This window comes from Somniosus microcephalus, chromosome 12 (genome assembly GCF_052327205.1).
Source record: "Somniosus microcephalus isolate GS21.2 chromosome 12, FLI_Smic_1.0, whole genome shotgun sequence".
NCBI lineage: Eukaryota > Metazoa > Chordata > Chondrichthyes > Squaliformes > Somniosidae > Somniosus > Somniosus microcephalus.
This window is the reverse complement of record NC_140998.1, coordinates 162,845,556-162,867,782: the sequence shown is the minus strand read 5'-3', so window position 1 is coordinate 162,867,782 and position 22,227 is coordinate 162,845,556. Positions and strand designations below refer to the sequence as shown.

The 22,227-nt window shown below is 43.7% G+C and overlaps 1 protein-coding gene across 1 annotated transcript in view; it reads right to left on the bottom strand.

The window, feature by feature from the left end:
• vps39 (VPS39 subunit of HOPS complex) overlaps positions 1–22,227 on the bottom strand; it is a 93,133-nt gene that overhangs the window by 14,405 nt on the left and 56,501 nt on the right. The window contains exon 17 of the mRNA XM_086003749.1: positions 3,392–3,526. Within this exon, the coding sequence (XP_085859875.1) occupies positions 3,392–3,526 (135 nt within the window). The remainder of the gene's footprint in view (positions 1–3,391; positions 3,527–22,227) is intronic.

The following is a 22,227-nucleotide window of genomic DNA, read 5'->3' as shown; positions in this document are numbered from 1 at the left end:
TCCTTGACATCTGAGGGGGCAAATTTGGTTTAATGTCTCATTCGAAAAACAGCACCTCCAACAGTGCAACATTCCCTCAGCATTGCACGGAAGTGTCTGCCAAGATTATGTGCTCATCTCTGGTATGGGTCTTGAACCCACAGCCTTCTGACCTGGAGGTGAGTTTGCTACCACTGAGCTAAGACACCAGATAATGCAGCCAGACTGGTCACAAGCTACCGCAGCCTTATAAAACTTTTCACAAAAGAAGTAATTTTAATTTCTCACCTTTCACTTTACTCCGGGCCAAGAGGCCACAGAGGTGTCCTGCTCCTTAATCCCATCTAATTGTTTTTCATGGAATTTTACGCTAATTAACGTGAGAGATGTTAGTGATGGAGTAGAACACTTTTCATTTTGGGCAACCATATCAAATTGGCAAAGGTAGTCTGGAGGATGAGTTCATGGAATGCATTCGAGGCAGTTTCCTAGAACAATACGTCGTGCAACCAACCACAGAACAAGCTATTTTCTATCTTGTATTGTGTAATGAGACAGGTTTAACTAGTAATCTCATATTAAAAGATCCTCTGGGAAGAGTGATCATAATACAGTATAAGTATCTCACTCTCAATGTGAAATTCTAAGTCTGAAATGATAGTCTTAAACTTAAATAAAGCCAATTACAGGAAACTTTGCGATATCCGGCATTGACGGGACCGAGCTGCTGCCGATCTATCAAAACTTCCGGATAGACCAGCGCTAATGTTGAAGGATACGGAGGTTTTCATCTCCGTATCTGACAACAAACACTGTTGCTTAGCAACAGCTTGTAAACACTCGGCCCGTACCTTGGAAGCGTCTCTGAAGCAGTTGCTAAGCTACAGAGACGCTTTCCAGAGCCTGACTGTTAAAAAAATGCTAGGAGAAGGAAAAAAAACCTAACCAAAACGGCTGCTGATTTCTGCCGTTAGATCAAGGTTTCTGGACATAGAAACCTATGTTTATACCTCCGGATAAACCAAAGTTTCCTGTACATAGGTATGAGGGGCGAGCTGGCTAAGGTAGATTGGGAAACTAGATTAAAAAGATATGACAGTAGATAAGCAGTGGCAAACATTTAAAGAAATATTCCAAAATTCTCAACAAATATACATTCCATTATGAAATAAAAACTCCACAGGAAAAGTGATCCATCCGCAGCTAACTAAAGAAGTTAAAGATAGTATTAGATTAAAAGAAGAGGCTTATAATGCTGCAAAGAATAGTAGTAAGCTTGAGGATTTAGAAACCAGCAAAAGGATGACCAAAAAATTGATAAAAAGAGAAAATAGAATGAGAATAAACTAGCAAGAAATATAAAAGCAGATTGTAAGAGCTTCTGCAAGTATGTAAAAAGGAAGAGAGTCGCAAAAGTAAGTGTTGATCCCTTAGAGGCTGAGACAGGAGAAATTATAACAGGGTAGCAGGAATTTAAACAAATATTTTGTATCAGTCTTCACAGTAGAAGATACAAAAAGCATAACAAAAACAAGTATTTATATAGCACCTTTAACGTAGTAAAACATCCAAGGCGCTTCACAGGAGTATTAAAAGACAAAAGATTTGACGCCGAGCCACATAAGGAGAAATTAGGGCAGGGGACCAAAAGCTTGGTCAAAGAGGTAGGTTTTAAGGAATGTCTTAAAGAAGGAAAGAGAGGTAGCGAGACAGAGGTTTAGGCAGAGAATTCCAGAGCTTGGAGCCTAGGCAACAGAAGGAAGGGCCACCAATGGTTGAGCGGTTATAATCAGGGATGCTCAAGAGGGTAGAATTAGAGGAGCAGATATCTCGGGGTGGGGGGGGGGTGGGGCTGAAGGAGATTACAGAGATAGGGAGGGGCGAGGCCATGGAGGGATTTGAAAACAAGGATGAAAATTTTGAAATTGAGGCGTTGTTTAAACGGGAGCCAATGTAGGTCAGCGACCACATATCTGCGGCATAACTAAGACCGCCTATTTCCACCTCTGTAACATTGCCAGTCTCCGCCCTTACCTCAGTTCATCTGCTGCTGAAACCCTCATCCATGCCTTTGTTGCCTCTAGACTTGACTATTCCAATGCACTCCTGGCTGGCCTCCCACATTCTACCCTACGTAAACTTGGTCATCAAAAATTCGGCTGCCGGTGTCCTAACTTGCACCATGTCCCGTTCACCCATCTCCCTTGACCTACATTGGCTCCCGTTTAAGCAATGCCTCAATTTCAAAATTTTCGACCTCATTTTCTAATCCCTACATGGCCTCGCCCCCCCCATCTCTGTAATCTCCTTCAGCCCCACAACCCCCGAGGTATCTGCACTCCTCTAATTCTACCCTCTTGAGCATCCCCGATTATAATCACTCAACCATTGGTGGCCATGCCTTCTGTTGCCTAGGCCCCAAGCTCTGGAATTCCCTGCATAAACCTCTCCACCTCTTTCTTCCTTTAAGACACTCCTTAAAACCTACCTCTTTGACCAAGCTTTTGGTCACCTGACCTAAGTTCTCCTTATATAGCTCGGTGTCAATTTTTTTTGTCTTATAACACTCCTGTGAAATGCCTTGGGACATTTTACTACGTTAAAGGCGCTATATAAATACAAGTTGTTGTTCTTATCAGCACAAAGCACTTCAAGGTCAGGCGTAGCAAGGGTGAATGCGGAATAAAGCTCCCTCTACTCTACCCCATTGGTTCCAAGCTGAAGAGCATCTCTTACCACTTCAATGTGATATTTTTTCCCAGTTTCCATCCAAGCCACCCTTAGCATCTCTGGACAAGATTGCCAAATTAGGGGCAATTGTGCAATATGGGCTTATGCCCAAAATCATTTCTCTTAAAAGCCTTGCCGCTAGAGAAGACTGTCTTCCCATCAGCCTGTTCTGAATTTGAACCCGAGTCTGAGGTGAACAGCCAGTAATTAACCCACTGTACCTATCAGTTCCCGCTAGAGATTTTATAATGGGTTATCAGGAAGTGAGGACGAGTGGCCCCTGCAGTGGGACTATCAATGCTTTCCTCCCTCACCTGGTGATGAGTGCTAAGCCTCCACGAAGCAGCACAACCTTGCACCTCCTGGCTTAGTGTTACACTGGGCGGAGCGTTTACCCACTAGTTCATCAAAGGTGCTCTAGATTCCGCTGGAGTAGGACTGAATGGGAAGTGGTTTCACCCATTGGGGTTTTGCTCAGTGCAGAAGTAAAAGATCTAGCTTAGTCCACTGGAAATCGATACAACAGCAGTAATAGAACTCGTCTTTTTCTCATTGGGATTCTACACAGCACGAGGGAATGGGAAGTGGTTTTGTTCATTGCGATTCTATGCTTGGATTAGGCATGCTTATCTGGAACCAATGCATTTAACCTTTAGGTCTTAGTGTAAGATAATTGACTTACACGAAGGAATTCTGCATGAAGGAGACTTTTCATAACTTGATTGCAGCGTCGTCTCTGAGCATTTCCTTCAAGAACATTCTCCAGAAATACTCGGATCTCCCGGATTTGCGTGTTGGCAGGAAGCAGATTCAAAGTCTAGGGAATTTTTTTTAATTACAGAAAGAGACAAAACACAGTCTATAAACAGAGTGAAATACAGCTCTGTGAATATAACCTAACCCAATGTTTTACAATTGTGGAACACTCCTCCCAGGTACGTCGCAACAGTCTATATGTTCATCAGAACCACTGGCAGCGAAACTGGTCATACATAGACCTTCAAGGCTTACTTTTGATGCTTTGTGAATATTGGCCTCAGCTGGTAAGTGCTAGGATAACAGGATTGGGCTCAGATGTGAGGCCCTTGATAACTGAACTGGTTGCCGACACCCACTGGCCAGGCTCACATGTGAACCATGGCCAGTTGGAGGAGTGGAATTCCCTTCAGCAGGCAATAATTTGAGGGTTAATTTGTGGTGGCCTTATGGTAATTGTGCATTGTAAGCAGCTTCTGTTGTGCATATAAAGTACCCCGTTAATCTGCAAATTATCGGAATGTTAAAAAATGGATCAGCACTGAAAAAAAGAGCAATGACCCAGCCTTTCAAGACCAGCATCCCAATAACCCTCCTCTCAGACACAGTTGAACCTTTGGAACTGTCATCAAATTATCTTAATCCCTCGTCCCCACCTCCCAACAAAAAAAATCCTGGCATTGCACAGCTGTATTGGATGTACTCTTGTGCTAGTGCCATTCATCAAAACTGTACACAGACTGCATATCTTTTTTCTGAACAAAAATGCAAATACATTTAAACTGAGCAACTATGTAGCTTATCAACATATTCATTCTTATTAACAGAAATAGACTCATCAAGGGACTCTAAAAAGGTGTATAGTAGATTGGTCAATTTCAACATCTAGATAATGTAGTGAAGCAACTCATGGGCAGAAATTAGAATACAGCCACAGAAATGACACTAGAGATTAAGAGAACTGGGTGCAGTTTTAGTCACCACACCACTTCCCTATATTGGGAGGGTGCAGAGAGGAGCAACCATGCTAATCCAAAGTGTAAAGGGGATGATCATGAAGGAGCGTTAGCGAATTTAAGCTCTTCAATGTAAAGAGCAGGTCGGTAAGTATGGAACCAATAAAATACTAAATTGTAAAGAGAAGGTAAACTCAGATTATCACTTAAATGTCAGAAAAATATGACCAGAGAACGTAAATTTAATTTAGTAAAAAGTAAAGTTAAAACAGATATTGAAAAATGCTCAGAGTGATAAATGTTTGGAACAGTGTTCCAGTCAAAGGAGTGGAATAAAAACATTAGGTGTGTTTAAAATTCAGCTGGCCGCTATAATAGGAGAATTTGAGTACAACAGCTGAGCTTAAATAATCTTTAAACTCCATCTCCCTTCCTCCACCTTCAAAAGTTTTCTCAAAATCAACCTGTCTTAACTCGTCTCCCATTATGCTTGGCATCCTGTTTCATCTCTTAAGTGTCTTGAGTCATTTACTACACGAAGGGTGATGCATAACATGCAAACTTTTGCTGCTTGTACGTGAGGAAGTCAAGAACTATAAAGCTCTGCAACTGAATGATGGCTGCACATAATTCAACCATTTGCTGCTCATCTCTGAAAGCATTGGAGTCGCAGTATCTTAATTCAATAAGCATCACAAAAAACGAGGAAAAGTCCAACAAAAAAGCTACATGGATGCAGTTAAGCTGATCTGTACACATTATAAAGGCATGAGCATGCATTAATGTAGGTGTGGATATATAAAATATATGTACGAGAGTGTGTGTGCATGTATATGTGCTTTTATATACATATATACTAGCAGGGGTGCCCGGCGTTGCCAGGGCAATTTTGGGCCCCACGGTCTCCCTGCCCCTGTCTGTCCCCCCTCTCCTCGTCTCCCTGTGCTGTCCTCTCCCTCCCCTCCCCTCTCCCTGGCTAGCGCCTGAGGCCCAGTGCCGTTGTGATAGCGGCCGTGCGGGGCCTAGCGGTTGAGGCGCGGCCGGGCTGTGACGGACCCGAGCTGAGCTCCCCTGCGGATCGTGCGGCTGACGGCCGGCCGCTGCCGCTCCCCCGACCGCTGTGTGTGTCGGGCCGAGCGGTTGCAAGGCACGGCCCGAGTGAGCCCAACTTACATGCCGCTCCGGCAGGGTGGGAGCAGGATCGGGAGTCGCAATGTGGGGGTTTCTTTTGGTGCTGCTGTCCCTGTGGGGATGGAAAAAATGGTGGCGAAGTTTAGGGAGACTGGAGGATTAGGACCCACCCGTGACGCACTGATTGCTCAAGCATCAGGTGATTGAACTGTAGGATTGGTCAAGCAGCACGTCAGTCAACGCTAATGACAGGTAGGATTTTTGAACCTTTTTTGTATACTGTCCTAACAATTTTTGTGTGACGAAAAAGTAAATACGCCTACGAGAGTCCCCTAATGATAAGCTTTCTTTTGATATAACATGTGTAGGTACGCTCTATAACTTTTGATTGTAGAGACAGAGAGAGAGAGACAGACAGAGAGAGAGACAGACAGAGAGAGAGAGACAGACAGACAGAGAGAGACAGAGAGACAGACAGAGAGAGAGAGAGAGAGAGAGAGACAGAGAGAGAGAGACAGAGAGACAGACAGAGAGAGAGAGACAGACAGAGAGAGAGAGACAGAGAGAGAGAGACAGAGAGAGAGAGACAGAGAGAGAGAGACAGAGAGAGACAGAGAGAGAGAGAGAGACAATTGGAGACAAACGCACCGATTTCTTCACCCAGAGAAGAGGCGTCCGGCAGGGCTGCAATTTGAGCCCGACCCTGTTCAACATATACATAAATGAATTAGCAGACATGCTGGAGCAAAGCGAGTCACCAGGTCTCCGTCTCCTGGATGGAGAAGTGAAGTCCCTGTTCTATGCGGACGACCTGGTTCTGCTGTCTCCCACAGAACAGGGATTACAGCAACAACTAGACCTACTCGACAAATACTGCCAAAATTGGGCTCTAACAGTAAATCTAAAGAAAACCAACATCATGATTTTTCAGAAAAGACCCAGATGTCAGGAAAACAAATACCAGTTTACCCTCAGTGATACCACTATAGGACACACTATGAGCTACACCTACCTTGGTCTAACTATTACAGCATCAGGGAGCTTCAGCATAGCAGTGAATGCACTAAAAGAAAAAGCCCGAAGAGCCCTATATGCAATAAAAAGAAAATTCTACAACATCCAAATCCCAATCAAAATCTGGCTCAAAATTTTTGACAGCATAATCCTGCCCATTGCACTGTACGGTAGTGAAGTATGGGGCCCGCTAAATCACCAAAGCTACACTAAATGGGAAAAACACACAATAGAAGCCCTACATGCAGAATTCTGCCGAAGCATCCTTCGCACCCAAAGAAAAACGCCAACAAATGCATGCAGAGCCGAACTAGGCAGATACCCACTGATAATAAACATCCAAAAACGAGCACTAAACTTCCTAAATCACCTCAAATCTAGCTCCCCAGACACCCTTCATTTCAAAGCCTTTCAGACCCAAGAGCTAAACCCAGAAAAGAGTCCCCTGAGTCAGCTGCTACTGAAACTAAGTACTCAGCCGGACCCTGACCAGCCCCAGACCAACACAGCCGTCCAAACACCAATCCGAGTGAACCAAATCATTAAAAAATGCAAAGAAACCTACCTGGAACATTGGAACAAAATAACCGAAAGCCAAAGCAGATTAGAATGTTACCGGGCCCTAAAAAGAGAATATAAACTGGCAGACTACCTCACGACCATCAGAGACACAAAACAGAGACAGACCCTCACCAGGTACAGACTAAGCGACCACCAACTGGAAATTGAAAAAGGCAGATACAAGAAATCCTGGCAGCCTAGAGAGAATAGAATATGCGATCAATGTCTGGCTGGCGAGGTTGAAACAGAAATGCATTTCCTCCTAAAATGCGAAAAATTCAACACATCAAGAAACATATTATTCAACAAGCTAAGCCAAACAACCCCAGATTTCAAGGAATTGGATGATCTGTCAAAATTGAGATTAGTCCTAGGAGAAGGAGACAGACCATACCTTGGGGCTAAATATGTAACAACATGTCACAACCTGAGGACTGTTTAAAAGTAAGACTGTTTAAAATTAATATTGAACGTACCAAATGAAGTAGAAAGACTGTTTAAAATTAATATTGTTTAAAAGTAATATTGTATATACCCAACAAATGTCAAATCGATTGACACCTACAGAATGTTGGAAAACTGTACCTTTTTGCAATGTAAGCTTTGGCAATATGGTTCTCTGTAAACTTTCATGCCAATAAAGCATTTGAACTGAACTGAACTGAACTGAACTGACAGAGAGAGAGAGACAGAGAGAGAGAGACAGAGAGAGACAGAGAGAGAGAGACAGAGAGAGAGAGACAGAGAGAGAGAGACAGAGAGAGAGACAGAGACAGAGAGACAGAGAGAGAGAGACAGAGAGAGAGAGACAGAGAGAGAGAGACAGAGAGAGGGAGGGAGGGAGGGAGGGGCCTGGAGAGAGCAGACACGCTGAAGATGGGCTGCTGAATTTTCTAGGGTTTTTTGTCATTAAGTGTAGAAAAAGCTACACTTCAAGTTCTAAAAGTTAAATTTAACTTTAGTCAAAGTTAGCTCAGTTTAGTTTAGTTTAGTTTAAGTTTAAGTTTAGTTTAAGTACCAAAGCACCTAAGAAAAAGACAGCCAAAAAGAGCACCAAAGAGAAAAAAAACCCGGAAAAAAAAATGAAAAAAAAAAGAAGACAGCGAGATAGAGTAAAATAAACCCGGGGAAAAACCGGAATAGCAAGGCACCAAAGCAGAGCCCGAGCAGCAGCCGCAGCACGGAGCCTGAAGCCCAGGAAAGGCCCGAGGAGCCGGGCCGAGACCGAGGCCCAGAGACCGCGGGGTCGGAGAGGGGGAGCAGCCCGGAGACACCGGGAAACAGCGGCTCCCAGACCCAGACCGGGAGGAGCGGCCCGAGCCCGAGCCAGGACAGTATAAAGAGACCGAGAGAGACAGCGAGAGAGGAACAGCCCGAGCCTGGAGCCTGGAGAGTGAGGAAAGGGCCGGAAGAAAGGGCCTGGAGAGCGCGAATTCGGGTAAGAGAAACAACCCGAGCCCAGGGCCTGAAACCCGGGGGAAACCGGACTGAAGCCCAGAGACCGCGGGATCGGAGGAAAACAGCCTGGTGAGTCAGAAAAACCGGGGGCCTGAAACCGACGCGAGGAAAACCGCCCGGGGCGCGGAGAGCGAACGAGTCCGGGGCACGGAGAGTGGGCGAGTCTGGGACACGGAGAGAGAGCGAGTCCGAGGCCCGGAGAGCGAGTGAGAGAGTCGGAAGAGGAAAACACCGGGTCCTGAAAAAAAGTTTTACTTAATTCTACCCAAGTTTAATTTTATTTAAGTTTAGTTCGAAAAAAAAAAATTAAAACCCTGAAAAAAGCACAACAAACCCGCGAGAAAAAAAATAAATAAAAAAAATAAACTCGGGGGAAAAACCAGGAGAGCGAGGCCCAAAAACTGAGAGAAACCCCGAGAGAAACGGTAGGGAGAGGGAAACAACCCGAGCCAGGAACCTGAAACCTGAGAAAACCCGAGGGCCCAGGCCTGAGACTGAGGCCCAGAGACAGATTCAGCCCGAGAAGGGAGCAGCCCGAAGGCACCGGCTCCCAAATACTGTGAGAGAGAGAGAGAAACTTTTAAGAGCAGCTATATCTAAGATGAACCCCTGAAAAACTCTCAATTTTGGACCTAAAAGTGGGATAAGGTGGAACACGACACAAAAAAAAGAGAAAAAAAAGTTATCTAGCTACGAAAATAAAAACAAACAACTACAATGACACAAAGCAGGGAAGTGAAATATCCTGAGAAATGCAACAGTATAAAGGCAAAGGATAAACACAAGGATATAACACTACAAAATAACCCAGAGGTCCTCTACGTTGACTATGTCACACACAAAGGGATTAGGAAGAAGAACAACCTCATATTCTACACCGACTCCGTTCCCTCATGGAAGGAGGCTTTACAAAAAAACTACGCACACGTCTCCAGTGAAGGTATTAGCATGGGAGGCAGACTGAAAATATGTAAAGATGGAAATCTAGATAAAGATGAACCCCTGCTAACTATAAGCTACTACAACAAAAAAGGAAAGATCATGATACAGGGGAATGTAGAAAATTTGGACTCCTTTGAAAAGGAATTCCCCCAGTTGAAAACTAAGGCAGACACAAAGAGGACCAATGGACAGGAGGCAAAAGAGAGCCAAACAGAGGAAGAAGAGAGCCAAGCGGAGGAAGAAGAAGAGAGTCCAGCTGAGAGACACACCTCCCTGACCATCTCCACCCCTCCCACACCTCTCAACGCAAACAAACTGCTGAAAGAGAGTCTGTCCAAACTAGAACTCGATTTCAATGAATACAGGGAAACACAGGCCAAGAATTTGAAGGAGGAACTCAAACAGCTGAAAACAGAAAACGAGTCCACCATCCACGAGTTGAGAAAGATCGTGGAGGAGCAAAGAAATGAGATCAAAGAACTCCGTACTCAGCTAAACAAAACGAAGGAGGCCGCAGAAAGGCAGGAAAATGAACTCAGCAGGCAACACAAACCTCTTAAGGTCCAACAACCTGCTGACACAAAAACAACACACACAGGGACACAGAACCCGTCGGATGCCCCCCCACACGAGGATGTCACACCCTCTTTACCTTGCAACCAGAACAGGAACACACCGCAGGTCCCAAACCCCGCTCCTGTCACACAGCCTACCCCAGAAACTCAGCCAACAACCAGCCCTCAGTCGAGTCCTGCCCAGACTACTGCTACCCAGTCTGAAAAGCCAGCCCCTCAGGCGGTCCTGCTGACCGACTCCAACGGGAACTTTTTGGACCCCCAGAGGATGTTCCCAGGTCTGCAAGTCCTGAAAAAATGGTGCAGCAACACAGGCCATGCAATGAAGATCCTGAACAGAGAATCCCTTGGAAGCCCAAAATGGCTTGTGATCCACACAGGCACAAACGACCGACGCACCCTACGGGAAGGCACTGCTGGAGCAGTGAGCAGGATGGCGGAGAAGGCCAGCATGGAATTCCCCGAGGCGCGGATTGTGATCTCCACTCTACTGCCCAGAGGACACCCCAGCCTATGTAATCCACAACACCAACAGGGAGATCGACACGAGATGTACTGCCCTCCCCAACGTCCACCTGGCCCATCACCCAAACATCAACACAAGGGACCTCCATGACGAAATACATCTACTCAAACAGCGGATGTGGATCTTCGCAAAAAACCTCAAACACTGCCAAAAGAAGCACCCCTCCCACCCCCTCTACCATTAGGAGCCCTAACCCAAACAGGACCACCACTGTCCCCCACCCCCCTATACAAAACCAGCAACAGAACCATGCTATTGTACCTGACCCCAGACCCCCCTCTAGACCACAGACTGTAGACCAAGAACTGAGAAAGATCATGACGATGATAAGCACCCTGATGGAAAGCCAGAGAAGAATGTACTAAATTATTATTATTGTTATTTTATTACTATTATTAGATAGCAGTATGTGCATGCCTCATGAAATTTATACTAAATTGTCATTTAGCATTATATAAACTAGTGTTTTCACACCCTTCCCACAAAATAGGTCCATTTTATGCGTTTTTTGAACTATATAGATGCGTTCTTTCCACATAAGCTGCTGGAATATCCAGGGTCTCCGCTCCTCAACTTTTGGGATGAGGAGTACAGACCCTGAATTCCTAAAATCTATAAAAGACATTGATATAATTGTGTTAACAGAAACATGGTGTCAAAAGGACGTGCCCACCCACTGTCCTCCAATGTACCATGAAATCATTGTGCCCTCAGTAAAGAACACTAAGACACGCAAGGGCAGAACCTCCGGGGGAATCTTGGTGTGGTATAAAGGAGAACTGAACAAACACATCTCACCGATAAAACATGGGAAATCACATGTATGGCTAAAATTAGATAAAAATATAGGAATAGCAAAAAAAGATGTCTACTTATGTGCGATCTACATACCTCCAATAGAATCGCCATATTTTGAAGAGGAGTTATTTGATACTCTCCACATGGAAATCAGCCATTTCCAGGCCCAAGGAAAGGTGCTACTATGTGGGGACCTAAATGCAAGGACCGGATGTGAACCTGACTTCATAGACCCACAGGGCAACAACCATGTGTTTGGCCAGACCCCTTTATATGTCACACCAGCCATCGCAAATCGGAACAACCTTGACTGTGAAATAAATAAAAGCGGTAGGGAGGTAGTGCAACTCTGCCGAGCCTTAGGCCTGTACATAGTTAACGGTAGGTTCAGAGGGGACTCCTTAGGGAGACTCACATATTCCTCAACTCTTGGGTCTACTGTGGTGGATTATACAATCACTGACCTGGACCCCTGCGATATCAACGCATTCACTGTCAGGCAGCAATCCCCCCTCTCAGACCATAACCAAATAAATGTGTACCTTAAACTTTCTGCCCAAACTACAGACACAAAAAAGGAACCCAGTAAGCTCCATAAAATAAACCAGACATACAAATGGGCCCCAGACAGTGGAGATAAATTCATCACAGCACTAAATTCACCTGATCTCACAAGTAAAATATCAAAATTTAAAGAAAATCTATATGAGATCACCAGAGATGGTGTAAACATGGCCATAGATGATATTAATATGATCTTCCATGAGGCAGCTGTAAAAGCCGACCTTGTGAAACAGAAGAGGAAACGTCACAAAAGACAAAAAAAGAGAAATGGTTTGATCACGAATGCAAAAATGCCAGAAAAGACCTGAGAAAAATATCAAACCAAAAGCATCGCCAACCAAACAATCCAGACCTACGTATTAGATACAATGAGACCCTCAAAAGATATAAACACACCATTAGGAACAAAACACAAAACTATACCCACAAAAGACTCAAAGAAATTGAAAACTCCATTAATCAAAATCAATTCTGGGATATGTGGAATAACCTGAGTACAACACAACTGCAAGCATTACCAATCCAAGATGGCGACATCTGGAGAACACATTTTGAAAACCTCTACAAAGACATCCCAATAAACGAAACAAACCCAAGTCAACATCATGTCACAGAAAAACTCCACACATTAGAAGCAACAATTAAAGACAACCAAAACCCTCTGGACTCCCCAATCACTTGGAAAGAACTGGCCACAAAAACAAAATCTCTCCACCTAAAGAAAGCCTGTGGTCCAGACAACATCAAAAATGAAATGCTCAAGTTCAGCAATATGGAGATGCAGGGTGCTGTACTCAAGTTATTCAACATCATATTACGTTCAGGCTGTTTTCCCGATATCTGGTGCCAAGGACTCATCTCTCCCATATATAAAAGTGGAAACAAATCAGACCCAAATAACTACCGCGGCATCTGTGTCAACAGTTGTCTAGGGAAGTTATTCTGCAGTATTCTAAATAGTAGATTGCTGGATTTTCTTAACAAACATAATATCCTGAGAAAAAATCAAATAGGCTTTCTTCCAAAACACAGCACCGCCGACCATATCTATACCCTTCACACTCTCATTGAAAAACATATACACCAAACAAAAAATGGGAAATATTCGCTTGTTTCATTGACTTCAAGAAAGCTTTTGACTCTATCTGGCACGAAGGGCTCTATTACAAACTTCTTCAGTGTGGAATAGGGGGCAAAGTCTATGACCTTATTAAATCGATGTATCTGAAAAATAAATGCGGTGTCAAAATTGGAGACAAACGCACCGGTTTCTTCACCCAGAGAAGAGGCGTCCGGCAGGGCTGCAATTTGAGCCCGACCCTGTTCAACATATACATAAATGAATTAGCAGACATGCTGGAGCAAAGCGAGTCACCAGATCTCCGTCTCCTGGATGGAGAAGTGAAATCCCTGTTCTATGCGGACGACCTGGTTCTGCTGTCTCCCACAGAACAGGGATTACAGCAACAACTAGACCTACTCGACAAAGACTGCCAAAATTGGGCCCTAACAGTAAATCTAAAGAAAACCAACATCATGATTTTTCAAAAAAGGCCCAGGTGTCAGGAAAACAAATACCAGTTTACTCTCAGTGATACCATCATAGGACACACTATGAGCTACACTTACCTTGGTCTAACCATTACAGCATCAGGGAGCTTCAGCATAGCAGTGAATGCACTAAAAGAAAAAGCCCGAAGAGCCCTATATGCAATAAAAAGAAAATTCTACAACATCCAAATCCCAATCAAAATCTGGCTCAAAATATTTGACAGCATAATCCTGCCCATTGCGCTGTACGGTAGTGAGGTATGGGGCCCGCTCAATCACCATAGCTACACTAAATGGGAAAAACACACAATAGAAGCCCTACATGCAGAATTTTGCCGAAGCATTCTTCGCACCCAAAGGAAAACACCAACAAATGCATGCAGAGCTGAACTAGGCAGATACCCACTGATAATAAACATCCAAAAACGAGCACTAAACTTCCTAAATCACCTCAAATCTAGCTCCCCAGACACCCTTCATTTTAAAGCCTTCCAGACCCAAGAGCTAAACCCAGAAAAGAGTCCCCTGAGTCAGCTGCTACTGAAACTAAGTACTCCTACTCAGCCGGACCCTGACCAGTCCCAGACCAACACTGCCGTCCAAACACCAATCCGAGTGAACCAAATCATTAAACAATGCAAAGAAACCTACCTGGAACACTGGAACAAAATAACCAAACGCCAAAGCAGATTAGAATGTTACCGGGCCCTAAAAAGAGAATATAAACTGGCAGACTATCTCTCGACCATCAGAGACACAAAACAGAGACAGACCCTCACCAGGTACAGACTAAGCGACCACCAACTGGCAATTGAAAAAGGAAGATACAAGAAATCCTGGCAGCCTAGAGAGAATAGAATATGTGATCAATGTCTGGCCGGCGAGGTTGAGACAGAGATGCACTTCCTCCTAAAATGCGAAAAATTCAACAAAACAAGAAACATATTATTTGACAAGCTCAGCCAAACAACCCCAGATTTCAAAGAATTGGATGACCTGTCAAAATTAAGATTAGTCCTGGGAGAAGGAGACAGACCATACCTTGGTGCCAAATATGTAACAACATGTCACAACCTGAGGACTGTTTAAAATTAATACTGAATATACCCAACGATGTTCAACGACTGTTTAAATTAATATTGCTTAAATTAATATTGTATGTACCCAACGAAGGTCAAAATTGTTTGACACCTACAGAATGTTGGAAAACTGTACTTTTTGTTATGTAAGCTTTGGCAATATGGTTCCCTGTAAACTTTCATGCCAATAAAGCATTTGAATTGAAAAAAAAAATTGAATTGACAGAGAGAGACAGACAGAGAGAGCGAGAGCGCGAGAGAGAGAGCGCGCGCCAGAGAGAGCGCGCGCCAGAGAGAGCGCGCGCCAGAGAGAGCGCGCGCCAGAGAGAGAGCGCGCCAGAGAGAGAGCGCGCCAGAGAGAGAGCGCGCCAGAGAGTATTATTACTATTATTAGATAGATATATGTGCATGCCTCATGAAATTTATACTAAATCATCATTTAGCATTATAGAAAAGAGTGTTTCCACACTCATCCCACAAAATAGGTCCATTTTATTTCGTTTTTTTGAACTATATAAATGCGTTCTTTTCACATAAGCTGCTGGAATATCCAGGGCCTCCGCTCCTCAACTTTTGGGATGAAGAGTACAGACCCTGAATTCCTAAAAGCTATAAAAGACATTGATATAATTGTGTTAACAGAAACATGGTGCCAAAAAGACGTGCCGACCCACTGTCCTCCAATGTACCATGAAATCATTGTGCCCTCAGTAAAGAACACTAAAACACGCAAGGGCAGAACCTCCGGGGGAATATTGGTGTGGTATAAGGGAGAACTGGACAAACACATCTCACCGGTAAAACAGGGAAAATCACACGTATGGCTAAAACTAGATAAAAATATAGGAATAGCAAAAAAAGATGTTTACTTATGTGCGATCTACATACCTCCAATAGAATCGCCATATTTCGAAGAGGAGTTATTTGATACTCTCCACATGGAAATCAGCCATTTCCAGGCCCAAGGAAAGGTGATAATATGTGGGGACCTAAATGCAAGGACTGGTTGTGAACCTGACTTCATAGACCCACAGGGAAACAACCATGTGTTTGGCCAGACCCCTTTAGATGTCACACCAGCCATCGCAAATCGGAACAACCTTGATTGTGAAATAAATAAAAGCGGTAGGGAGGTAGTGCAACTCTGCCGAGCCTTAGGCCTGTACAGTTAACGGTAGGTTCAGAGGGGACTCCCTAGGGAGACTCACATACTCCTCAACGCTTGGGTCTAGTGTGGTGGACTATACAATCACTGACCTGGACCCCTGCGATATCAACGCATTCACTGTCAGGCAGCAATCCCCCCTCTCAGACCATAACCAAATAAATATGTACCTTAAACTTTCTGCCCAAACTACAGACACAAAAAAGGAACCCAGTAAGCTCCATAAAATAAACCAGACATACAGATGGGCCCCAGACAGTGGAGAAAAATTCATCACAGCACTAAAGTCACCTGATCTCACAAGTAAAATATCAAAATTTAAAGAAAACCCATACGAGATCACCAGAGATGGTGTAAACATGGCCATAGAGGATATAAATATGATCTTCCATGAGGCAGCTGTAAAAGCCGACCTTGTGAAACAGAAGAGGAAGCGTCACAAAAGACAAAATAAAAATAAGAAATGGTTTGACCACGAATGCAAAAATGCCAGAAAAGACCCGAGAAAAATATCAAACCAAAAGCATCGCCAACCAAACAATCCGGACCTACGTACTAGATACAATGAAACCCTCAAAAGATATAAACACACCATTAGGAACAAAACACAAAACTATACCCACAAAATACTCGAAGAAATTGAAAACTCCACCAATCCAAAACAATTCTGGGAAATGTGGAATAACCTGAGTACAACACAATTGCAAGCATTACCAATCCAAGATGGCGACATCTGGAGAACACATTTTGAAAACCTCTACAAAGACATCCCAATAAACGAAACAAACCCAAGTCAACATCAGGTCACAGGAAAACTCCACACATTAGAAGCAACAATTAAAGACAACCAAAACCCTCTAGACTCCCCAATCACATGGAAAGAACTGGCCACAAAAACAAAATCTCTCCACCTAAAGAAAGCCTGTGGCCCAGACAACATCAAAAATGAAATGCTCAAGTTCAGCAATATGGAGATGCAGGGTGCGGTACTCAAATTATTCAACATCATATTACGTTCAGGCTGTTTTCCCGATATCTGGTGCCAAGGACTAATCTCCCCCATATATAAAAGTGGAAACAAATCAGACCCAAATAACTACCGCGGCATCTGTGTCAACAGTTGTCTAGGGAAGTTATTCTGCAGTATTCTAAATAGTAGATTACTTGATTTTCTTAACAAACATAATATCCTCAGAAAAAACCAAATAGGCTTCCTTCCAAAACACCGCACCGCCGACCATATCTATACCCTTCACACCCTCATTGAAAAACATATACACCAAACAAAAAATGGGAAAATATTCGCCTGTTTCATCGACTTCAAGAAAGCCTTTGACTCTATATGGCACGAAGGGCTCTATTATAAACTTCTTCAGTGTGGAATAGGGGGCAAAGTCTATGACCTTATTAAATCAATGTATCTGAAAAACAAATGCGGGGTCAAAATTGGAGACAAACGCACCGATTTCTTCACCCAGAGAAGAGGCGTCCGGCAGGGCTGCAATTTGAGCCCGACCCTGTTCAACATATACATAAATGAATTAGCAGACATGCTGGAGCAAAGCGAGTCACCAGGTCTCCGTCTCCTGGATGGAGAAGTGAAATCCCTGTTCTATGCGGACGACCTGGTTCTGCTGTCTCCCACAGAACAGGGATTACAGCAACAACTAGACCTACTCGACAAATACTGCCAAAATTGGGCTCTAACAGTAAATCTAAAGAAAACCAACATCATGATTTTTCAAAAAAGGCCCAGATGTCAGGAAAACAAATACCAGTTTACCCTCAGTGATACCACTATAGGACACACTATGAGCTACACCTACCTTGGTCTAACTATTACAGCATCAGGGAGCTTCAGCATAGCAGTGAATGCACTAAAAGAAAAAGCCCGAAGAGCCCTATATGCAATAAAAAGAAAATTCTACAACATCCAAATCCCAATCAAAATCTGGCTCAAAATATTTGACAGCATAATCCTGCCCATTGCACTGTACGGTAGTGAAGTATGGGGCCCGCTAAATCACCAAAGCTACACTAAATGGGAAAAACACACAATAGAAGCCCTACATGCAGAATTCTGCCGAAGCATCCTTCGCACCCAAAGAAAAACGCCAACAAATGCATGCAGAGCCGAACTAGGCAGATACCCACTGATAATAAACATCCAAAAATGAGCACTAAACTTCCTAAATCACCTCAAATCTAGCTCCCCAGACACCCTTCATTTCAAAGCCTTTCAGACCCAAGAGCTAAACCCAGAAAAGAGTCCCCCGAGTCAGCTGCTACTGAAACTAAGTACTCAGCCGGACCCTGACCAGCCCCAGACCAACACAGCCGTCCAAACACCAATCCGAGTGAACCAAATCATTAAACAATGCAAAGAAACCTACCTGGAACATTGGAACAAAATAACCGAAAGCCAAAGCAGATTAGAATGTTACCGGGCCCTAAAAAGAGAATATAAACTGGCAGACTACCTCACGACCATCAGAGACACAAAACAGAGACAGACCCTCACCAGGTACAGACTAAGCGACCACCAACTGGAAATTGAAAAAGGCAGATACAAGAAATCCTGGCAGCCGAGAGAGAATAGAATATGCGATCAATGTCTGGCCGGCGAGGTTGAAACAGAAATGCATTTCCTCCTAAAATGCGAAAAATTCAACACATCAAGAAACATATTATTCAACAAGCTAAGCCAAACAACCCCAGATTTCAAGGAATTGGATGACCTGTCAAAATTGAGATTATTCCTAGGAGAAGGAGACAGACCATACCTTAGGGCCAAATATGTAACAACATGTCACAACCTGAGGACTGTTTAAAATTAAGACTGTTTAAAATTAATATTGAACGTACCAAATGAAGTACAAAGACTGTTTAAAATTAATATTGTTTAAAAGTAATATTGTATGTACCCAACAAATGTCAAATCGATTGACACCTACAGAATGTTGGAAAACTGTACCTTTTTGCTATGTAAGCTTTGGCAATATGGTTCTCTGTAAACTTTCATGCCAATAAAGCATTTGAATTGGAATTGGAATTGGAGAGCCAGAGAGAGAGAGAGCCAGAGAGAGAGCCAGAGAGAGAGAGAGCCAGAGAGAGAGAGAGAGAGAGAGAGAGCGCCAGAGAGAGAGCCAGAGAGAGAGAGAGCCAGAGAGAGAGAGAGAGAGCCAGAGAGAGAGAGAGAGACAGAGAGAGAGAGAGAGAGAGAGAGAGAGAGAGAGACAGCCCAGTCTGAAAAGCCAGCCCCTCAGACGGTCCTGCTGACCGACTCCAACGGGAACTTTTTGGACCCCCAGAGGATGTTCCCAGGTCTGCAAGTCCTGAAAAAATGGTGCAGCAACACAGGCCATGCAATGAAGATCCTGAACAAAGAATCCCTTGGAAGCCCCAAATGGCTTGTGATCCACACAGGCACAAACGACCTACGCACCCTACGGGAAGACACTGCTAGGGCAGTGAGCAGGATGGCGGAAAAGGCCAGCAGGGAATTCCCCGAGGCGCTGATCGTGATCTCCACACTACTGCCCAGAAAGGACACCCCAGCCTATGTAATCCACAACACCAACAGGGAGATCGACACGAGATGTACTGCCCTCCCCAACGTCCACCTGGCCCATCACCCAAACATCAACACAAGGGACCTCTATGACGAAATACATCTACTCAAACAGCGGATGTGGATCTTCGCAAAAAACCTCAAACACTGCCAAAAGAAGCACCCCTCCCACCCCCTCTACCATTGGGAGCCCTAACCCAAACAGGACCACCACTGTCCCCCACCCCCCTATACAAAACCAACAACAGAACCGTGCTTTTGTACCTGACCCCAGACCCCCCTCTAGACCACAGACTGTAGACCAAGAACTGAGAAAGATCAGGACGATGCTATGCACCCTGATGGAAAGCCGGAGAGGAATGCACTAAATTATTACTATTGTTATTTTATTACTATTACTATTATTAGATAGCAGTATGTGCATGCCTCATGAAATTTATACTAAATCGTCATTTAGCATTATAGAAACTAGTGTTTTCACACTCGTCCCACAAAATAGGTCCATTTTATTTCGTTTTTTTAAACTATATAAATGCGTTCTTTCCACATAAGCTGCTGGAATATCCAGGGTCTCCGCTCCTCAACTTTTGGGCTGAAGAGTACAGACCCTGAATTCCTAAAATCTATAAAAGACATTGATATAACTGTGTTAACAGAAACATGGTGTCAAAAGGACGTGCCCACCCACTGTCCTCCAATGTACCATGAAATCATTGTGCCCTCAGTAAAGAACACTAAGACACGCAAGGGCAGAACCTCCGGGGGAATCTTGGTGTGGTATAAAGGAGAATTGGACAAACACATCTCACCAGTAAAACAGGGGAAATCACATGTATGGCTAAAATTAGATAAAAATATAGGAATAGCTAAAATAGATGTCTACTTATGTGCGATCTACATACCTCCAATAGAATCGCCATATTTTGAAGAGGAGTTATTTGAAACTCTCCACATGGAAATCAGCCATTTCCAGGCCCAAGGAAAGGTGCTACTATGTGGGGACCTAAATGCAAGGACCGGATGTGAACCTGACTTCATAGACCCACAGGGTAACAACCATGTGTTTGGCCAGACTCCTTTATATGTCACACCAGCCATCACAAATCGGAACAACCTTGACTGTGAAATAAATAAAAGCGGCAGGGAGGTAGTGCAACTCTGCCGAGCCTTAGGCCTGTACATAGTTAACGGTAGGTTCAGAGGGGGCTCCTTAGGGAGACTCACATATTCCTCAACTCTTGGGTCTAGTGTGGTGGATTATACAATCACTGACATGGACCCCTGCGATATCAACGCATTCACTGTCAGGCAGCAATCCCCCCTCTCAGACCATAACCAAATACATGTGTACCTTAAACTTTCTGCCCAGACTACAGACACAAAAAAGGAACCCAGTAAGCTCCATAAACTAAACCAGACATACAAATGGGCCCCAGACAGTGGAGATAAATTCATCACAGCACTAAATTCACCTGATCTCACAAGTAAAATATCAAAATTTAAAGAAAATCTATATGAGATCACCAGAGATGGTGTAAACATGGCCATAGATGATATTAATATGATCTTCCATGAGGCAGCTGTAAAAGCCGACCTTGTGAAACAGAAGAGGAAACGTTACAAAAGACAAAAAAATGAGAAATGGTTTGATCACGAATGCAAAAATGCCAGAAAAGACCTGAGAAAAATATCAAACCAAAAGCATCGCCAACCAAACAACCCAGACCTGCGTATTAGATACAATGAGACCCTCAAAAGATATAAACACACCATTATACCCACAAAAGACGAAGAAATTGAAAACTCCATTAATCAAAATCAATTCTGGGATATGTGGAATAACCCGAGTACAACACAATCACAAGCATTACCAATCCAAGATGGTGACATCTGGAGAACACATTTTGAAAACCTCTACAAAGACATCCCAGTAAACGAAACAAACTCAAGTCAACAGCATGTCACAGAAAAACTCCACACATTAGAAGCAACAATTAAAGACAACCAAAACCCTCTGGACTCCCCAATCACTTGGAAAGAACTGGCCACAAAAACAAAATCTCTCCACCTAAAGAAAGCCTGTGGTCCAGACAACATCAAAAATGAAATGCTCAAGTTCAGCACTATGGAGATGCAGGGTGCTGTACTCAAGTTATTCAACATCATATTACGTTCAGGCTGTTTTCCCGATATCTGGTGCCAAGGACTCATCTCTCCCATATATGAAAGTGGAAACAAATCAGACCCAAATAACTACCGTGGCATCTGTGTCAACAGTTGTCTAGGGAAGTTATTCTGCAGTATTCTAAATAGTAGATTACTGGATTTTAACAAACATAATATCCTTAGAAAAAATCAAATAGGCTTTCTTCCAAATCACCGCACCACCGACCATATCTATACCCTTCACACTCTCATTGAAAAACATATACACCAAACAAAAATGGGAAAATATTCGCTTGTTTCATTGACTTCAAGAAAGCTTTTGACTCTATTTGGCACGAAGGGCTCTATTACAAACTTCTTCAGTGTGGAATAGGGGGCAAAGTCTATGACCTTATTAAATCGATGTATCTGAAAAATAAATGCGGTGTCAAAATTGGAGACAAACGCACCGGTTTCTTCACCCAGAGAAGAGGCGTCCGGCAGGGTTGCAATTTGAGTCCGACCCTGTTCAACATATACATAAATGAGTTAGCAGACATGCTGGAGCAAAGCGAGTCACCGGTCTCTATCTCCTGGATGGGGAAGTGAAATCCCTGCTCTATGCGTACGACCTGGTTCTGCTGTCTCCCACAGAACAGGGATTACAGCAACATTTAGACCTACTCGACAAATACTGCCAAAATTGGGCCCTGACAGTAAATCTAA